Here is an 18850-nt window from a genome sequence, read left to right as displayed (position 1 = left end):
CATTTTTCCTTTCATGACACAGCTATTCTAGAACTGCATTTTGTATTGGTTTACTTATGTACTTTCAGGGGTAACCTTCAGCAAAGTAACAAATAGCATGCTGCAGGCCAAAAACAACAACGAAAAAGCACAAAAGCCATCTATCTAAGGAAAGCACTACTGACTTATTTTGCCAAATATAACATTGCTTGTGTATAATATGGATCAAATATCCAAAATGGGGCCTTGTACATCTCTTGCATGATCTAGGGTGTTTGTATCTCTTTATTGGTCGTGCACATGTGTGTATGTGTGTGTATTTAACTTGCTCTTGATAATTGCCGATACTTACTGTGATGAAACCCATTAGGCTACAATAACATGCTCAAGCCATGAAAACAAATAATCACAAAGCTTATATATCTTAATTTTGTAATTTTATATGTCTATTTATATTTATTCTATTTAATGAAGAACCAGAGGATTTGGAACTTTTGCATGATAACCCTTTATATTTGTATAACATTTAATGAAGACAAAATCTTTCCTAATAAGCAGCTTGCAAAACTACATAAAAATGTATAAATCCAACTCTCTTGGGTTAGTGTTAAATTGCAAGGTAATTATCCCCAATTTTATAAAATGTCAATTGACACGTTTTTCAATATATGTGATATGCTTTCAAATACAAAAATGTATGGAAAATAAACGTGTATTTACATATATAGATAATTGCTATAAATAATCTTAGATGAGAAAAATGTTTTTAGAAATATTTGTGAGAAAATATGATATGATGTAATATGTCAGGTAAGTGTAGACCCCTGGAACAATAGGAGAATATGCTTGAATATTATTTTCAAAAATATGGACACCAAATAATAGCATGATTTGCAATTACTATATTTTCTAACGCATTCCAATGTATCACTGTTATATGTACTAGTACATATTTAAGAGTTTCTAAAATATATTGAAATGTGATGTGAATTTCAAATACTTCATAGCCACGAAACATAGTTATCCTTCAGAAATCGCTCTCCCAAAGCAGAAAAGGCATTAGCTTACCTTAATGCATTGCTGCTTCTTTGTAATGCTTAAGTTAACGAGTTAGTTTTATTCATTTATGCACTACTTTAAGGAAACCGTCCTCACCTGGAAAATATCTGAAAGGCTCCAAAATTTACTCTCACAGCATAGTTGGTTTTTAAAGAATTTACTCTGCTGTTTAAGACCATTGCTTTTACTTCTATGGATTATCATTAGAGTATGTAATTTCTAAACAACCAAAGGCTATTTCAGTCATCTTAAGAAATGGATGCTGGTACTTCATTATTGGGTTTTGTATTCTTCCTGCTGTATATATCACTAAGCTATAGAGTATTTCAGAGAAAACAAGGTATTGTTTTCTTAATCCTTGCAACAGTAGATTGAGACAAGTTATGTCACAGGATTGTGACTTGTAAATATTGACAGATGAGTAGAATTCAGCCTGTATGATAGACTGCCAGACTTAGCATGGCCAAGAGAAGTCTGTGAATTTTCATCCTATGTTCCATACACATTTATCAATTACTTCCATATATCTTGCATTAGGTGAGCCACTTGCTACACTTCTTTTATTGTCCTTACTGAAGAAAGGCATAAGAGATCTTAAATCGGGGCGCCTGGGTGGCTCAGTGGGTTAAAGCCTCTGCCTTCAGCTCAGGTCATGATCCCAGGGTCCTGGGATCGAGCCCCACATTGGGCTTTCTGCTCAGCGGGGAGCCTGCTTCCTCCTCTCTCTCTCTACCTGCCTCTCTGCCTACTTGTGATCTCTATCTGTCAAATAAATAAATAAAATCTTTAAAAAAAAGAGATCTTAAATCAATATTTTCAATATATATAAATTAACAAAAGAATCACATTGTCACTTTTCAAAGTACTCCTTTTTCTCTAAATCAATAAAGATGACTGAATGTGATAGTGACCCCTTTTGGGGGCTTTGAGAGATAATTATGCTCTATCATTATGATGAAACCAAAAACATGGAGATAAAGTTTATCTGGCATTTTGCTGATTTTTTCATTGCATTGTGCTACTAAGTGTGGAAGTATACATGGGTGCAAAAGATACTTAAGAATATCTGTATATGAACACAAACTTAGTCATTGTAATCATCTGACATGCTTAATACTAGTACATCTTCATGAAGATGTTCAATTAATGAGATAATTCCAGCAATCGCATAGTATAATATGAAGAGCAATAGACATAGAAGATGGAATCCGAGGTGTAATTTTGTCAGCACTAGGCAGAACATGTGATTTGTCTTAAATAATGTTTATAAAATAAAGGAGTTAAACCAGATTAGCACCACCCTCAGCACCCAAGGGTTATTATTTAGAACAGGACGTAAAAAATGGATAACAGGAGAGTTAGTGGATGGGTAGATTTCTGTCCTTTTATCTTTCTCCTTCCTGTCGTAGAGTTCAAGAGATATAAGTTATGTCCATAGAACATAGTGTAAAATTTCTGGTTTATATTAGCTAAAATAAGGAATAATTAGAGTAGCTGTTAATAGTTCTAAAGTTTGACAGTCCAGTGGTCTTTTGTTGATGCAGTAAGGAATTTAAAATAATGACCTGTACATGTGTTTGTTTACAGAGTAGGCTAATTCTGGAAGTACTGGAATTCTTGGGGTGACTTGATCTCAAAGTCAAGTTCCTAATACAGTAGAGCTTATGCATGGTTGGAGTATGCCCTTCTTATGGTTGAATCTATGGGCAGGTTTTACTTAAAAGAATAATCTGGAAGAAAATCTACAGTGGTTAAATAAAGTAGGTTGGGAATATATATGGGTAGAAAATAGACTAAAGTAGGTTGGTAATATATATGGGTAGAAATAACATCAGGGTCCTTTTAATGGTCAACTAGAAATGGCAGTTGAGCAGAGCAAAATTTTACCCTGAAAACTCACCAACAATCCCTGGATTCATTGTCTGGTGAAGAACACAAAGTTTAATTATTCTGCAAGGACTGTTCATGACAAGAAATTAAAAATCAGGAAGGCAGTGAGCATTGAGGTCTTCAGTTTAGATTGGTTAAGAACTTGTCCATGAGATGCAGCTCCTTGTAGTGGTAACTTTTAACTATTAGTGAGGGGGGGGGGGAAAGGAAAAGGTTCTTAATTTCAAGCCACGAAACTTGCTTTGAATGTGGTCTTGGATGTGACACTTTACCTCTCAGAGCCATGTTTTTATCTAGAAAAGTAACAAGATGATATCTGTCTTATCCTAACCTCAATTTTGTGGTAAAAATTGAATGACTTAAGATGTGTAAAAGCATACATTTAAAAAACCTACATGTTACTTTATAAATACAAAATGGTAAAAATCATTAATATCCACATTATTTCCGTCATATTATATGTTAGCCTTGAATGGCCAAATTTTGAGAATTGAGACAGAAATTGAAGGGAAAAATAAATGGAGGATTGGCTGATTTCTCCTTCTGGCCTCTGCTGGAAATGGGCTAGGATCAAGAAGATGTCTTTGATATTTCCATTGTTAAGGACCAGACTTATAGATTATCAAGTGGACCAATATAAGAAATACTAGAAAGTTCTGCTTGTCCCAAATATGATATGAAATGCCACCTCTTCCCATTTCATTTAGGTTGATTGGTAGTATCTGGTTGCATTGACAAATCTTAATCTCTCCTAATCTGCATGAAATCTGTTTGAGAAAATGACAGTTTTAATGGGCATGGTCAGAATTATAAATATGAACCAGTGGTAACTTCATCACCCTGGGTAAAGTCAGTGGAATCAATGGGAAATGACAACCTGTCTCAACTCTTTCTGTCTTAGGGCTTCTGAACATGGTGGCATAGCAAGGTGATAGTGAGGAAGATACTGTCAGAAAAGAAGATAACAGGAAACAGATACATAGAGGGCAGAAATAAACTGACTACTCGGTACTATTACTTATGGCATCTCTGCTTCTCTCCATCTTCTGAGAAGCCAAATTGGAGAGGGGATTCTGCCTTTTGGGAGAGATGATAATTGAGGTAGAGCTTAAAGGATTAATGAAGGAATGGTTGGGAAAATAGAACAATATGAATGATCTCTTAGCAGCAATGTGGTATTTCATGCCATAATATTTGGTTCTGTAGTATCTGTATTGCTAGCTAAGGGGTGATGAATTCAAAGAGCTTACTGTTTAATGGTGGAGCGAGATATGTTCATGGATATTGGGCCAAGAATGAGTGTATGCTGAGTGAATTTAGTAGCCATTCTAGCAGCACAGAGGATGTAGCAATTCAGGATAACCTATGAAAAAGCTCAAGAGTATATAGATTGTTCAGTGGAGAGTACATTCAGTTTACTTTCTAAATGTAGAGCATTGAGCGTGAAGCTTAGTTGTGGATGATAAGACTGAAGAGGATGATTAGACACAGTGTGGAAAGGTCATGACAACCAGACTAATAGTTTATGCTTAATTCAGTAGGCAATGAGGAGTTCCTAATTTTTTTTTTCAGTGCACTGTTGAAAGGTTAGTCCAATAGTAGTTGTGAAGAGAATTCAACTGAATAATAACAGAAGTAGGGAAACAATTAGGAAGCCATGGTGATAATCTAGGTGGGAAACACTGAGTACCTCAAATAAAGGGGTGTTTCTGGGAATGAAAGGAGGTGATAGTGTAGAGCAGTGACTTTCAGACCTTTCTCTACTTGGAGGAGCTGTTAAAACACAGACTGCTCTCTATCCCCTGGCCCTACTGCCCATAGAGATTATGATTCAACAGACCTTGAGTGCGGCCTGATACTTGCGTGTTTAAGAAATTTCCTGGATGACATCCATGCTAAGGATCTGAGAACCAGGTGGTCTACAGGTTCTCTATTTGAGAAGCAGTGCTCTCCACACATCAAGAACTAACCTAAACTTAAATTATTACATGTGAGGGCCAAAAAGATGGTGAGTTGAAAAATGACTCAGGATTCAAGACTCGTTGAGTGTGAGAGTCTACATCTGAGTTTCAAGAATAAAATATGCATTGAGATATTATTTATCACCTTATAATACTTAATTTCAAAATAATGTTGACTAAACATTTTATCTAGCTATGTCCTATTAATATAGGCAATTGTTATAAGATATTATGAAACTTATACATATAATTTGCCTATTTAAATTGTCTTCATTTCTATAGAGCTGAAGTGTTAAATTATTGGCACTGCAACTGGTACCAACCAAAAGAAAAGTGAACTTGTTTTTTATGTCTTTAATTCTTTATTAAGATTTGTGTGCTACTGGGGAAAAAAGAGTTATGTGCTGTTGGATATTTTATACCCTATAGTCTTTAATTTGCATAATGGGCCTTAAAATTGCTTTTAAAATTCATGTGGCAGTTTCTCTATATGTATTTAGTGTAATTATCACATGAGATTTGGACAGTCTGGAATTGTTTGTGTAAATATTCATAGTTTTATTGCTATTATAATTATAAGTCAAGTTTTTGATCTCCAGTCAGAGTTAGCATATGGAAAAATAATTGTTTTTTTGATCAGGGACTTTTCAAACACACAAAAACACACACCCCTCTGACAAAGCCAGTGATTTTCCCATTTAATATTGAATATATCAGTACGAAAAAAAGCCCTATATTGTTGGGCCTAATCTATCTTAAAAAAGGATTTTTTATGTGAAAAGTAATGTATAAATACTTTAATGATAGTTTAGACAATGTTTTAGCTTTTTTAAACATCAGTGGGAAATAAATAATGACACAAATATTACCTAGAATGTCAAAATAAGATATATTGGATTTGAAAATTTTAAGTAATACCTAATTTATCAATACAAATATATTGATCTTTTTATTACCTTCTCTGATGGAAGAGAACATGGCCCATTAATTGGTATGGTTATTCTTGTTTGTATATATGTATGTATTTGTATGTGTACACATATGTATTGCAATACATCTGTATTGTACACAAACACATCACATACACATATATACACACACTTTTTAGTGAAATTTTTTACAAAGAAATTATAATGAAAACAAAGACTTTGGTAAAGTTCCACAGGAATTGCATAATTCATAGGGTACTATAAATGTAACAATTACAGTTAATATCCTCAAATAATATTAACAAATTAGTACCTAAACCATGTAGTACTATACCTGCTAATTTTATTTCACTGAAATAAATAAGAAATGAGCCTAGCAACAGAATCCCTATATTAACAACTTCTCACATTTGTAATTTGCTATCTCTTTACCAAGGTTAATTCTGTAGAAAATTTAGTAACAAATCCTTCTTACAATAATTTAAAATGTTTTCAAAGTAGATGTTAATCTAGTTTGCTAGAACAAACTGGCTCTTATTAGCATGATATTTAAATATGTAAAGCTATTTGGAGATTTCTGATGGTGATCCTTTAAGAAGGAAACCTATTCCTCTGGTCAGTCATCAGATACAAAAGTAATCATTTCTTGGACCAGGGACTTTCAGATATTTACAGGGGACTGTGAGAGCCAGTGGGTTGCCCATTTTCTCACAGTTAGCCTGGTTAGAAAAATGTCAGATCCTGGCTCATTTCTTTGTGTACTACAGCATGCTGAAACCCAGCATACTTTATTACTTCTGTTTATATTATCGGGTATTTATTGTCCATGTATTATATATCAATATAAATATGTCTAATTTCATGTAAAAAATTATTTCAGTGCACTTTTTGTATTTAAAACAAAAAGAACTAAACAAAAAAGCAGAAATAGAGAGGGGAGGAAATAGAGAGGGAGAAAGAGAAGGAAAAAAGAAGAAAAGAAAAGAAAAACACACAGCTGTCCAAAGTATTGTATTTTTGCTTTTAATTCATTTGTTTCCTTCATATATTTTTACAGTGCAATCCTTTCTTCTCCTATTTCAGCTACTACTACTTCTGGAAATTATTTAATCATGAGGTAGAGAAATACTCCAAGATATATTTAACAAAAAAGCAGGCAGTGGGCTGGTTCTTGAACCACCAATATCTCTTAACCAATCAATATATTTTCTATCTAATTCTGAAAAGTATGACCATGAAATTAATCTCATTAATTCAAAAGCCAGTTTACTGGGTAACATTCCTTAATTAACTCTGCAAATTTGGGAGTTACCATATTTCACATTCTCATCCTCAAATCATCAAAGATAACCCAGTACCTTACCTAATTAGTAAAAGAATCCAACCAATATAATGTCACTCTTCTGAGTCAATTTGCTTTATTTCTTTAATATAATTTCTTATTTTGTTTGGAATTTGTTCTTATGAATTTAAAATAAGTGAGTGAATGAATCTATAAACTATGTGATTATCTTCATTCCAGTTAGGTCTTTTTAATATGAGTATTTTTCTTTGTAAGTTTTCTTTCCTGTCCAGATATTTGGATTTGAAATAGCTCTTCATATCATATCAGTAGTATGTCTTTTCTGTATTACGATGTTACTGGTTCTTGAAACTTTATTCCTTTTGGTTTCTATGAATTATTTTTTTAATACCAGCATTGTAATGATAAATAAATTTTCAAAACTGCAGAGTGGAAAGAGAAGACTGATTTGAAGCATTTTTAAACTGATCTGTAGCACTCAGATTATTTACTTGCAATTTAGATATTAGTGTAATTTGAATGTAGTGACCATTTATCACATTTATTAAGATTACATAGTCTGTATTAACAAATGTTTACTTTGCTGTCTGTGTAAACACAGTCATTATTATGTTAGTGTATCTGTGCATGTTAGAAGCAATATTTAACTGAAAGTAAGGTTACAATTTAAAAATTATAAAGTGTATTTGAGTAATTTCAATGCTTCCAATTTACAGTGAATCAATTTGTAATTGATTTTGCCTTTTTCAGTCTGTTATTGTTTGTTAACTTGTTATATAAATCACCTTTAATGCTAACACTTTAACAAAGCCTTAAATTTCATTAGTCCCAAATCATACAGCAAAGCACAATTAATAGCTGTTAAGCAATATGAAACATTAAAAATCAAGGAAAACAAAGTGTTGTCTTTCTCAGTTTCTCTGTCTCTTCTTTCTTTTGTGTCCGTTTATCTGTTTATTAAACTTTCCTATGTTTTACTTTATTTGTATTTTGTATGACTACACAGTCATGTTAAAGCTGTTAAGATGAAAAGGTAAGTAAAAAATTAAATTGTGCAAAACTCATGCCTGGTTTATACTCTTCCCTAAAATATTATAATATTTGTTTGATTATTTTCTGTGTATTCTAAAACCTATCTTGTGTGCATGTCTAACATTGTGTGATTTAATTGCGATTCTAGTTCTTTTGTAGTCATATATTTTCTTTGAATTCAATAGAAGTAATTTCCTTAATAATTAAGATATCCACATTGCTTTCAAGTTCTTTAAATAATTTATCATACTTCTAAATTGAAAAAGGCATTATATACTTTATATGTTTTAAACTTTGGTGACTCACAAGTGAGCTATTATGGAAGGTTGCTTATTGTGCATTTCTTTGTTAAGCTTTTATATAATAATTCTAAATACAAAGACAACAAAGACCAAAGAATGATATATAAAAATAATTGGTCAGAGGATTACCTTCATTAGGAGTGTTATGACCAGTGAACTCTTAAGGAAGCATTTAAATTTTCCTAAATCCTTGTATTTGAACAGTGTGTATTAATCACACAGATGTAAAATGGCTGGTCTGATCTGGTCAATAGTATAGCCAAAATAATTGGGTTGAGTACTTATGGTCATTTTGGTTACAAAACTGGTTGCTAGTTAATTTCATTAATATATTGGATGTTCTAAAACTAGTAGTTGGTATAGTAAGTATCTTTTCTATAGGAAAAAAGGAGTTGTAATTGCTATGGAAAACAGAGTACACAAGATATGTTCTGAACTTCAGGGATTAAAAAAATCTACTGGTGAGACAAAGCATAAACTGATGAAGGTGAAATAACGTTATATTCAAATATGTAAGAGATACTGAAGTATAGTGTAGGGTACTGTACACATTAAATGAGGAATAGAGACTCCTGATAGAACATGTGGAACCCATTCCCATAAGTTTTTTTATCCACAGAAGGCTTCTGGAAAATTCCTCTCAGAGAACATATGTGAATGCAAGTGAATGAGATGGACATTATAAGAATTGTCTAAATCCACTAAAATTTATTAACTAAAACATTAGCATCTTGACTCTCATTAGTAAGACATTACTCTTGTGATAGATTGCAAACTAGTAATGAGCTATTTGTTCTTTTCAAAGTCATAGTTATAATAATTGCTACTCATCTGTACTGTGTGAAAAGGTAACCATAAACCACATATGGCTACTGAACATTTAAAATGTGGCTACTCTGAATTAAGAAGTGTTGGAAGAATAAAATACATAGTGGTTTTTGAAGTCTTAATAGGAGAAAGAAAATATAAATTATCCTCTTAATTTTATGTCAATTATAGGCTTATATGACATTTTGGGAAATTAGGTAAATAAAATCTATTTTTATAATTAATTTCATCCATTTCTTTTTACTTTTTAGTATGAAATCTGGAACATTTCAGATTACCTATATGACTTGCATTATATTTCTATTTAGCTGCATTGCTATAGATGAACAAAACCCTTTGAATTTAGAGGAGAGAATATACTATAAGTCGATAAAATTTTAGGGAAGTATTCATGTGAAAAGTGGTCTAACATACCCATAATAATTCTGCCTCTGCTTATATATTTTCAGCAATGGGTAACTTGCTACTTTAAAATTAGTGCTTTTAAAAAGAAAAAAATATGGCACTAATAAATTGTTCCTGTATTAAACTAAAATTCAGACTCCAGCTAATTTCTACCCATTGATTCAAGTTATTTACTTTGGAACCACACAGAATAATTCTAATCACTAATCTGTATAATGGCCTTTTTAAAAAAATTTTTTTAATTTTTATTTATTTATTTGACAGAGAGAGAGATCACAAGTAGGCAGAGAGGCAGGCAGAAAGAGGAAGGGAAGCAGGCTCCCTGCTGAGCAGAGAGCCAGATGTGGGGTTTAATCCCAAGACCCTCGGATCATGACCTGAGCTGAAGGCAGAGGCTTTAACCCTCTGAGCCACCCAGGCGCCCCTATAATTGCCTTTTTAATAAATGCAAGGCAATCTTTGACCAGGAAATCCAGACCCTACATATACTACTAATAAAATCTAAGTTTGCATTATCTCGTTTGATTAATTACTAAATCATTTTGTAGTAGTATTTCCTAAAAGCTATTTGTATCTGCTTATATTGTTTTTGTACTTTATGGTATCATTATTACTAGCATTTGGCCAATCAGTTCTTTTCAATTTTATACAACAGAAATTGGGTTATTTAAAATTCTAGACCATTCAAGAACTCCTTGAATTGTTTATTCTACTACCCCATGATTGGTCATTCATTTACTTAGTTTGTTGGGCAGTATTCATTTATGAGTGCCTACTATGTACCAAGAATGACTCTAGGTTGAACAAGACTGAAAAATCCCTTATCTTTATGGGTTGTTCATGGAACTCATCCTTCTCATTGCATGTCTTTGTGCATGCTTTTTGTGTCTCCAAATAATTCCTGATGAAAATACTGCACAGAGAAGAACAAATATAAAGCCCTTTGGCATTCTCTTTGAAACTACCCTCTGCATTGATATAGATTAATTAATCAACAAGTTTTGTTGATTTAAGACTAAGTCTCAGTTTCTCCATGCTCACCTTTGGAATTTAATGATTTTGTCAGTTACCTTGGTAAATAGAAATACTCAGTCAACAAGCATTTATTTTATCCTTCATAAGCCCTATGTTTTCAAAAGAAGATCTTTTAACAGAGTCAATAGATGGGTACGATTTTGAGAGGAGAGGGTAAAAGTCAATACTTGTCGAGCATTTATCATATGTCATATGGATAATTAGGATTTAGGGAGAAAATAATAACCTATATCTACTGAGCATTTATTGTATCTCAGACAAAGTTCTAACTACATTTGATCCTCATAACAGCCCTGTGAGGTAGAGATCTTTCTTATTTTCATGTTACAAATAAAGAAACTGGAGCTCAAGTACACATAACTTGTCCAAGATCCCCCAGCTACTAAATGGTGGAGCCCAGATTCAATCTTGACATTCTCATGCAGGAGCTTAAGCTCTTCACCAGAAGATTAAAAAAACAAACAACAATAACAACAACAACATCAAAACATTCTAAGGGCCAAAAAGGAAGGAAGTACCCAGAATTCACCCATAGGTCTATAAGAAAGGTTGATATTAAGAGCACTTAAATAAGGCTAGAAAGGTCCTTTGGGCAATATTAGGGAAAGCCTTAACTATCATGTTAGAGTTTAGACTTCATTCTACTTGTACTTCTTGAATAGAGAAATACCTTAATGAAAGCCATATTTTGGAATATATTGACTTGATCATTGTGCACAGGATGGAAATGGTCATGGGAGAAGGAGATTATAACCCCATAAGGAGGTTATTGCCTTAACTCCTGTGTAAGGACTGCAAAGGTGGTATCTCTGGGGATAGAAAGCAAGTAGATCATGGTGAATGAATTCACAATGATTTGACTTGATTAGATATTAGAGTGAAGTGTTGAAAATGATATGATGACTCACATCTTAAGCCTGGATGAATGGTCTTCTATTTACAAAACTGGGGAAGATGGTGTGCTAAGCAGCTTGGGGAGGAAGATAATGAGCTCATTTCTAGACATGTTGAAGTCTAAGTGAGAAATCGGGTGGCTATTGGAGAGTCTATGTTGAATTCAAAAATTCAGCTAAAGATGAATATCTGGGGGATACTGTGAAAGTTAGATTTAAATTTGGGAAGATAATACAATGCATCTGGGAGTATTGAGAAAGATGCATGGAGGCCCAAGTTCTCAGCCTTTGAAACTACTCCCTATATTTGATTCTGGGGAGATAGGGTGAGCTAGAGAGGGAGCATGCATATACGTAAAATAGATAAATCTGCCTGCAAATGGACCCTTGTTATTTTGACACCCAAACACTCAATAAAAGTTATTTTTAAAATACCTATCAGGGGCGCCTGGGTGGCTCAGTGGGTTAAGCCGCTGCCTTCGGCTCAGGTCATGATCTCGGGATCCTGGGATCGAGTCCCACATCGGGCTCTCTGCTCAGCAGGGAGCCTGCTTCCTTCTCTCTCTCTCTGCCTGCCTCTCTATCTACTTGTGATCTCTCTCTGTCAAATAAATAAATAAAATCTTTAAAAAAAAAATAAATAAAATACCTATCATTGTATTTTCACATAATTATGTAGAACAATGCAGTTGCTCTAATTAAATATTAGCAAATGTGAACAATTCAATAACATAAAATAGTATCAAATTAATATTGTTTAGTTATGATTTGAAAAGTTGCTCATCTTTTTGATTTTATAATACTTCTCAGAAATATGTTTTAAAAGTGTAGAGGTATGTTTATAATATGGCAGCAGAAACATCCCATAAGCATATTTATAATACCCCCATTCTGTACTGGTTAAAGAACCGACAATGACATTTCAAATTGCAAATGTTCGTTAGAATTTACAAATAATACTGAAAATAAGTCCCTTTTTAAAAAGTACCCATAAATCCTTTCTGGTGTGTTTAAAAGTGCCTAACAGATAAGTGTCTATTCATGTTGTGTGCGCGAATCATGTTCTCGTGAGTAGCATTTGATTATTCACTTCTTCATGAGTAGATATTTGGTTTTTCCTTGAACGCCTATCTTTATGGTCCTCTAGGAGATGCCAGTTAATAAAAAAAGAGTAAGATTATGACTGGGAATGTGATGGGGAACAGTTGGTGGGGACCAGTCCTGATGCATGCCGTTGTCCTGGTATAAGACACCGGGGGTCGTTCCTGAATTGGTTTTACAAATGGGCAAATGTTTAGCTCTGTAAGAAAATATGATTTCTATATGTCATCTATGAGTTTTCAGAAGCTATCACATATAAAATATTTTTTAGTGTTTTAATGCAAAGAAATTGGATACAGGGTAAAGATAAATAGCACATTTATTTTATTAACTGTTTGAACTTTGATAATTAAATCTTGCCTACTCCTTTGAATATATATATTTGATTTCCAGTGTATTTTTAATCATCACTCCTCTTCAAATGGTTTCTTTAGGAAAAAGGGGTTTTAAAATTTTTTGAGACTATGGTCATTACAAATTTCAAAATCAAAGAAACTGATGTTTATAAAGTTGGAAAATAAATTTTCAGATTTTTATGTGAAATATTCTGGGTTCATTCATTTGAATTTTGTTGTGCTATCAAAGAAAGTAGTCCTAGGGCAAGCTCATGGCATTGTTTGTCTTATGAGAGCATGCCTGTCAAATTTTCCATGCTAAAAATGTCATTTAAAATATTGGAGCAGATTGCCATGTAGTTTTTCTGAGGGTAAGGAGACATTTCTGCTTTTCTACATGAGGTTACTGTTACTTGATGAATGAGGCAATTTCTGATAAGACACATTTACACAAATGGTACTTATATCAGAATATTTTAAATAAGATCAAATTCAACTTTAGAATATTAACAATTAGCTCAAATATATGGAAATGAACTTTTGTTGAAAAAAGAGAATGATGAATTGCATTATCTTGTATGTATGCTCAGCTCTGATGATGTTAAATGTTTGTCTTTATTTGCATCCTCAGGTACTTTCCCAGTTGTATTTCAAAGCTTTCATAAAATATAATATGGAAACATAATGCATGTCATTATTTTAGCAACAGGAGGTTAAACAAATGTAATTTTTTGGGTTTATGTTTCTAATAAAAAGTAATTTTGATTTAAATTAGCACTATCTTTTTTTTTAGGCCTCCATTCCTTTGAAGGAATTGGAGCAGTTTAACTCAGATATACAAAAATTGCTTGAACCACTGGAGGCTGAAATTCAGCAGGGGGTGAATCTGAAAGAGGAAGACTTCAATAAAGATATGGTAAATTGGTTGTGATAAAAATGTGAATGAACTAGGAATGGAAATGAATAAATATTTGGAAAGAAATTAGATAAATCTCCAACTAAGTTCTCATTGCATACCTTGCACATTTCATGATTCTAATAATTTATTACAAATGCAAAGTATTCTGGTTGAACATCTATTATGGATGCCAAATTACTGTGGTATGGTCACATGGGAGCACTTGCAGATCCTAGTAAGTAGTTCCACAGTTTCACTTTGACCTGTGCTATTTTCAAACTCAGAGAACAAAATGTAATGGGGGGAAAAGAGTTAAATTAGAAAATAAACTGGAAATTTAGTAAGAAACTCAGCCATCAAGGATGGATAATGTTTTGTGTCAGTCATGATTTTGGTAATAGAATGTTTATTTCAGAGGAGGGGTATTAGACACAATACAAAAATTACTTATTAAAGTTTACCACAACGTGGTTTTTACAAAAAATTGATTAAATAGTACAATACATGTCTAAAATGTGTATAAATCCATGCTGCTTATTTCATAGGAGTAAAGAAATATACCCATGTGGGCTGTTCCCAAACTCATAACATTCTCCTTCAACCCTGATTAATTTCAAAATGTCTGTTACATTTCTCTCTGGCTTGAATATTTGTGCATCACACCTCTTTTCACTCACTTTTTTCTCCTTCCGCATCCTGGTCACAAATTCCTTTTTCCTCTTCCACAGCCATCACCAATATGGCCTTCTTGACCTCTACATATATCATGCTCGAGATTTCCCAGACATTTATCAATGTTAGGAACTTCTCAGACAATGCTTTAAAACGGCATTAAAAGGCAATATATGAATTTTAGATAGTTGGCATGTGAAACAATAGGAAAACTCTTTTCCACCAATCTTAGTTTGCATTGGTAACAGTTCTGACTTCTAGAGCTGCCTGAATTAGTCAGTACTCCCCATGTATGGGGTTTGGTGGCCTTGCCAACTCAGCTCAGTGAAAGAAAGCCGAGAAGAGGCTTTCCAAGATGCTGAGATGAAACTACCTCTCCTTCATGTCAAAGAAGAAACCAGAGGGCACTGAAGTGAAAAAGAATACTCTTTACCTCTTGGGCTGTTCACCAACTCTGCCCCATGGCTAACCCTTACCTGCTGGGGGGGGGAGAAATGAAGTGGGTTTTGCTGTTGTTGTTGTTTGTTTCTTTTGTCCTCAGCCCCAACAAAGGAAAGACTAAAAGGGAAAGACTTTTTAAAATAAGTAAGGTCTTTCATAGATTATAAACATATGTCTGTGTTATATTACTTTATTACACTAATAATTGACAAATCTCAGATAAAATGTCATTCCTCTGAAAAAATAAATACTTCTTCAGTTGTGTGTAGCAGTTTAAATATGGACTGCTGATTTAGATAGGTAGCATCTGAGTACTATGGATGATTACACACAAATACACATACATGTGACTTTTCATATTTGTTATTCTGAAGTCATCAGAGTACCTTGAGTACCATTGCAAGGTGAACCTCCTCAAAAGAAAGTTTTCATACACTGAGTTGAAAGAAAGATTGGAAGCTTGAAGTGAAAAACCACGTGGTCACATATGCTACCATATTAGATGGGCACTTATTCAAATAGTTTTCTTTCAGAGTGAATGAAAATATTATTCTTGGAGTTTAAAAACTAAATGCACAGTGAAAAAAATTTTCAAGGAATTTTCCTGATCTATATTTTAATACTTACTGGATTGCATTTATTTAAAAACAACATGCATATATGATGTATTTTTTTAATTACTTGCAATATTCAGTAGCCATTGAGTACATCATTTTTTACTAATGCCCTAATATTTGTCCTAATTTGGACATAGAGATTATTTAAAGTAGATGACTTGAAATAAGTGTACATTTAAAATATGTTCACTTAAGAGTGAGTGTGTTAATACATTAAGAATGTAGCCATCTGACACTTGTCCACATCCATATTTCTGCATGGGTTAGTTGACATTATAGATGACACATTTAGTTCAGTTTTCCAAACTTTAATTTCTGGAAACCTACCAAAAATCAAAGCCAGAAGAATGCTTCACACCAATTGGTGCCTTGTGTGAAATGACAAAGTACCTTACAATCCTATCTTCCTACATATGCCCTCTACCAGGTGTACCCTTTTGAGCTGGTTGGCATCCTTCCTAGATCCATCTTTTCAAAGCTCAAGTAAACCATACAAAAGCAAAACTATGAGCACAGTATCTTAGAATAACTTTCCTGGCAAGTCTTAAATTGGATTTTTGTGTGTGTTTAAATAACATGTTTTATTATCTCTTGTTAACGATGTACAGCTTTTTAAAAACCAAAATGAAGACTGTACTTGTTGTTTTTAATCAGAGTGAAGACAATGAGGGTACTGTAAAAGAATTGTTGCAAAGAGGAGACAACTTACAACAAAGAATCACAGATGAGAGAAAGCGAGAGGAAATAAAGATAAAACAACAGCTGTTACAGACAAAACATAATGCTCTCAAGGTATTAGAGCTAAAATTATAATATACCTTGCCTGTGGTTTTTTTTTCATATGTAGGGTAAACTATATTGTGCATAAATAAAATCTGCTTAAGAATCTTAGTCACCAGAAAATATATTTTTTCCTGTTCAGTGTATGTGCTTTATTTAACATTTTTGAGTGGTGTCTTTGATTTTTTTTTTAGTTTTTTTTTTTTTAGTTTTTTTATTATTTATTTTTATTTGTTTATTTACAGCATAACAGTGTTCATTGTTTTGGCATCACACCCAGTGCTCCATGCAGTACGTGCCCTCCCTATTACCCACCACCTGGTTCCTCAACCTCCCGCCCCCCCCCCCCCCCCCGCCGCCCCTTCATAACCCTCTGGTTGTTTTTCAGAGTCCATAGTCTCTCATTTTGAAAGAAGTGTTGCTTAAAAGAAAATATGTTTTTTGCCTGAGACAAACTTTTCTGAGTAGTGTTTGGGAAATATTACAGTACATTATTCATAGTGTTTATACATTTAATTTTCTAATGAAGTTAATTTTTATATTATTTTCATGTTTGTCTTAAAAGACCTGCTTAACTGCCAGAATAACCAATTCATATTTTTGTGGGTTTTCTGATGCCTATATTTGATTGAATCTATGTAAAGTAGGTCTAGTTTTTTGGTAATCTAGTATTTGTTTAATAAGACCTGAAATTCTACTTAATTTTTTTTTCAGTTAACTTCATTTTACCTTTAAGAGAGTCACTCTTTGCAACTAACTAATCATCTACAGAGTCTAAATTCCTTTATACAGGAATTCTCAAAAATAATGTCCTTGAAGAAGAACTGGTAGTCTCGTATTAACCAGCAGTAGTGGATAACCTCAAACACCCATGTGACTCATCTGGATGTGTGCAGGAAGGATAGAGTAGTGTTGGTTTTACTATGAAAATATTTAGGAATTTCTTGCATGACACTGGACTTATGTAGAGTTTTGTGAAATAACTTTTATTTTTTAATGTGCTTTTCAATATTCCCTATTGGCACGCATGGCTGATTTTCTAATACTGTTAATTGCCAAGCTTTTCATTGTAAATCACTCTTGTAGAGCTATGTAGTTATGTGGGTAGATCAACTTATGGGGTGGATGAAGTCTTCTTTCTATATGCAAATAAGAGTATAAAACCTTTCCCCATATAGTCAGACAACCAAATAAACACTGCTGAGAATGTAATTACACAATAATGTGCCTGTAAGGAATCCACAAGAAAAGTCTAATTGGCCAGTAGGTGTTCTGATGGTAACTGCTGATAAATATAGTAAATAGAAAAGGCCTCTTCCTTGAGGGAGTGCAAGAGCAAACCATAATGTGCTCAGAAAATCAGAAAGCTGTGTAATTCACACACTTCCAACTGTGACCAGGCTTTCTGAAGCATCTATAGTGGCCATATGATGATATGTGTCCTACCGAACAGCAGTGCTTAATGGTTATCTGGCATCTCTCTAAAGAAATCTACATAATGTCTCTAAATATCTTTACACATTACGCATCACCTTGTGCTTAGGGAATGAAAGGGGTTTGAGATTTTATGACCACAAGCCCTTTCTCTTGACAAAGATGTGACTTGTATCACGAATAAGACATGGCTCAGTGCTCATTCACGTGGCTTTACCCTGGTACCTTTGAAAGAAGCAGCATTCCATCTGGCTCATCCCAGGCATTTATTACCTCCACAGGAGGTTTAGAAATTCAACTAAAAATGTAAACTGCTGTAAATTTTACATCCTCGATTTTGAACAAAAGGAGAATGAAATTTGGATCAGTCTTGCAAATAAGTGTTAGAAGTGATTATGAAAATCTACTCCACTTGCCAAACTAATCTACACCACCAAATTCAGTAACATATTAGTTATGTTAGTAACACTGCCAAGTGGCTTCGGTTCTAGTCCTTATGAAATATTTCAAAGAAGGTCAGAACTTTTCCAGAGCAATGACTATTTCTGCAGTTCTTTGATATTCATTCTTTTCTTTTGCTCCAGTTAAATCTGTACATGAAACCCTAATTACTACTGTTCTGAAGAAGTGAAAGCTGTATTCTGAGCTCTTATGTTCCCTTGTGTTATCATAAAATGGCATTACAACAAATTCTATTGATCGGGGAAGACATTGGGTGTGCTTGTAAGGAATAAGATGATTAATTTCCCCCCTTTGTTGATTTATTAAGCAGTTGCCCTTATTTATCTCATCACGTCGATTGGAAACCATTCACTTTCCTTTTCTTTTTAAACTAATTCATCATTTTGCATTTGGAACACAATTTGGTATAATAAGAAAAAGTTGGCAATGGAAGCCTGAAAAGAAAGAGCATTTTTATAATAGTTGTCATTTTCATGTACACTCACAGATATATA

The 18850-nt window shown here is 33.4% G+C and overlaps 1 protein-coding gene across 9 annotated transcripts in view; it reads left to right on the top strand.

The window, feature by feature from the left end:
* The window catches only part of DMD (dystrophin), a 2324635-nt gene that overhangs the window by 1018062 nt on the left and 1287723 nt on the right, over positions 1-18850 (top strand). For 8 of the 9 annotated variants that reach the window (XM_045994540.1, XM_045994546.1, XM_045994539.1 and 5 more), the window contains exons 38-39: positions 13846-13968; positions 16335-16472. In XM_045994540.1, the coding sequence (XP_045850496.1) occupies positions 13846-13968; positions 16335-16472 (261 nt within the window). The remainder of the gene's footprint in view (positions 1-13845; positions 13969-16334; positions 16473-18850) is intronic. The other variant, XM_045994545.1, reaches the window with a different exon arrangement.

The sequence above is a fragment of the Meles meles genome, chromosome X (assembly GCF_922984935.1).
Source record: "Meles meles chromosome X, mMelMel3.1 paternal haplotype, whole genome shotgun sequence".
Classification (NCBI taxonomy): Eukaryota; Metazoa; Chordata; class Mammalia; order Carnivora; family Mustelidae; genus Meles; species Meles meles.
The sequence above is the reverse complement of the archived record's forward strand: the minus strand, read 5'-3'. Positions and strand labels throughout refer to the sequence as shown.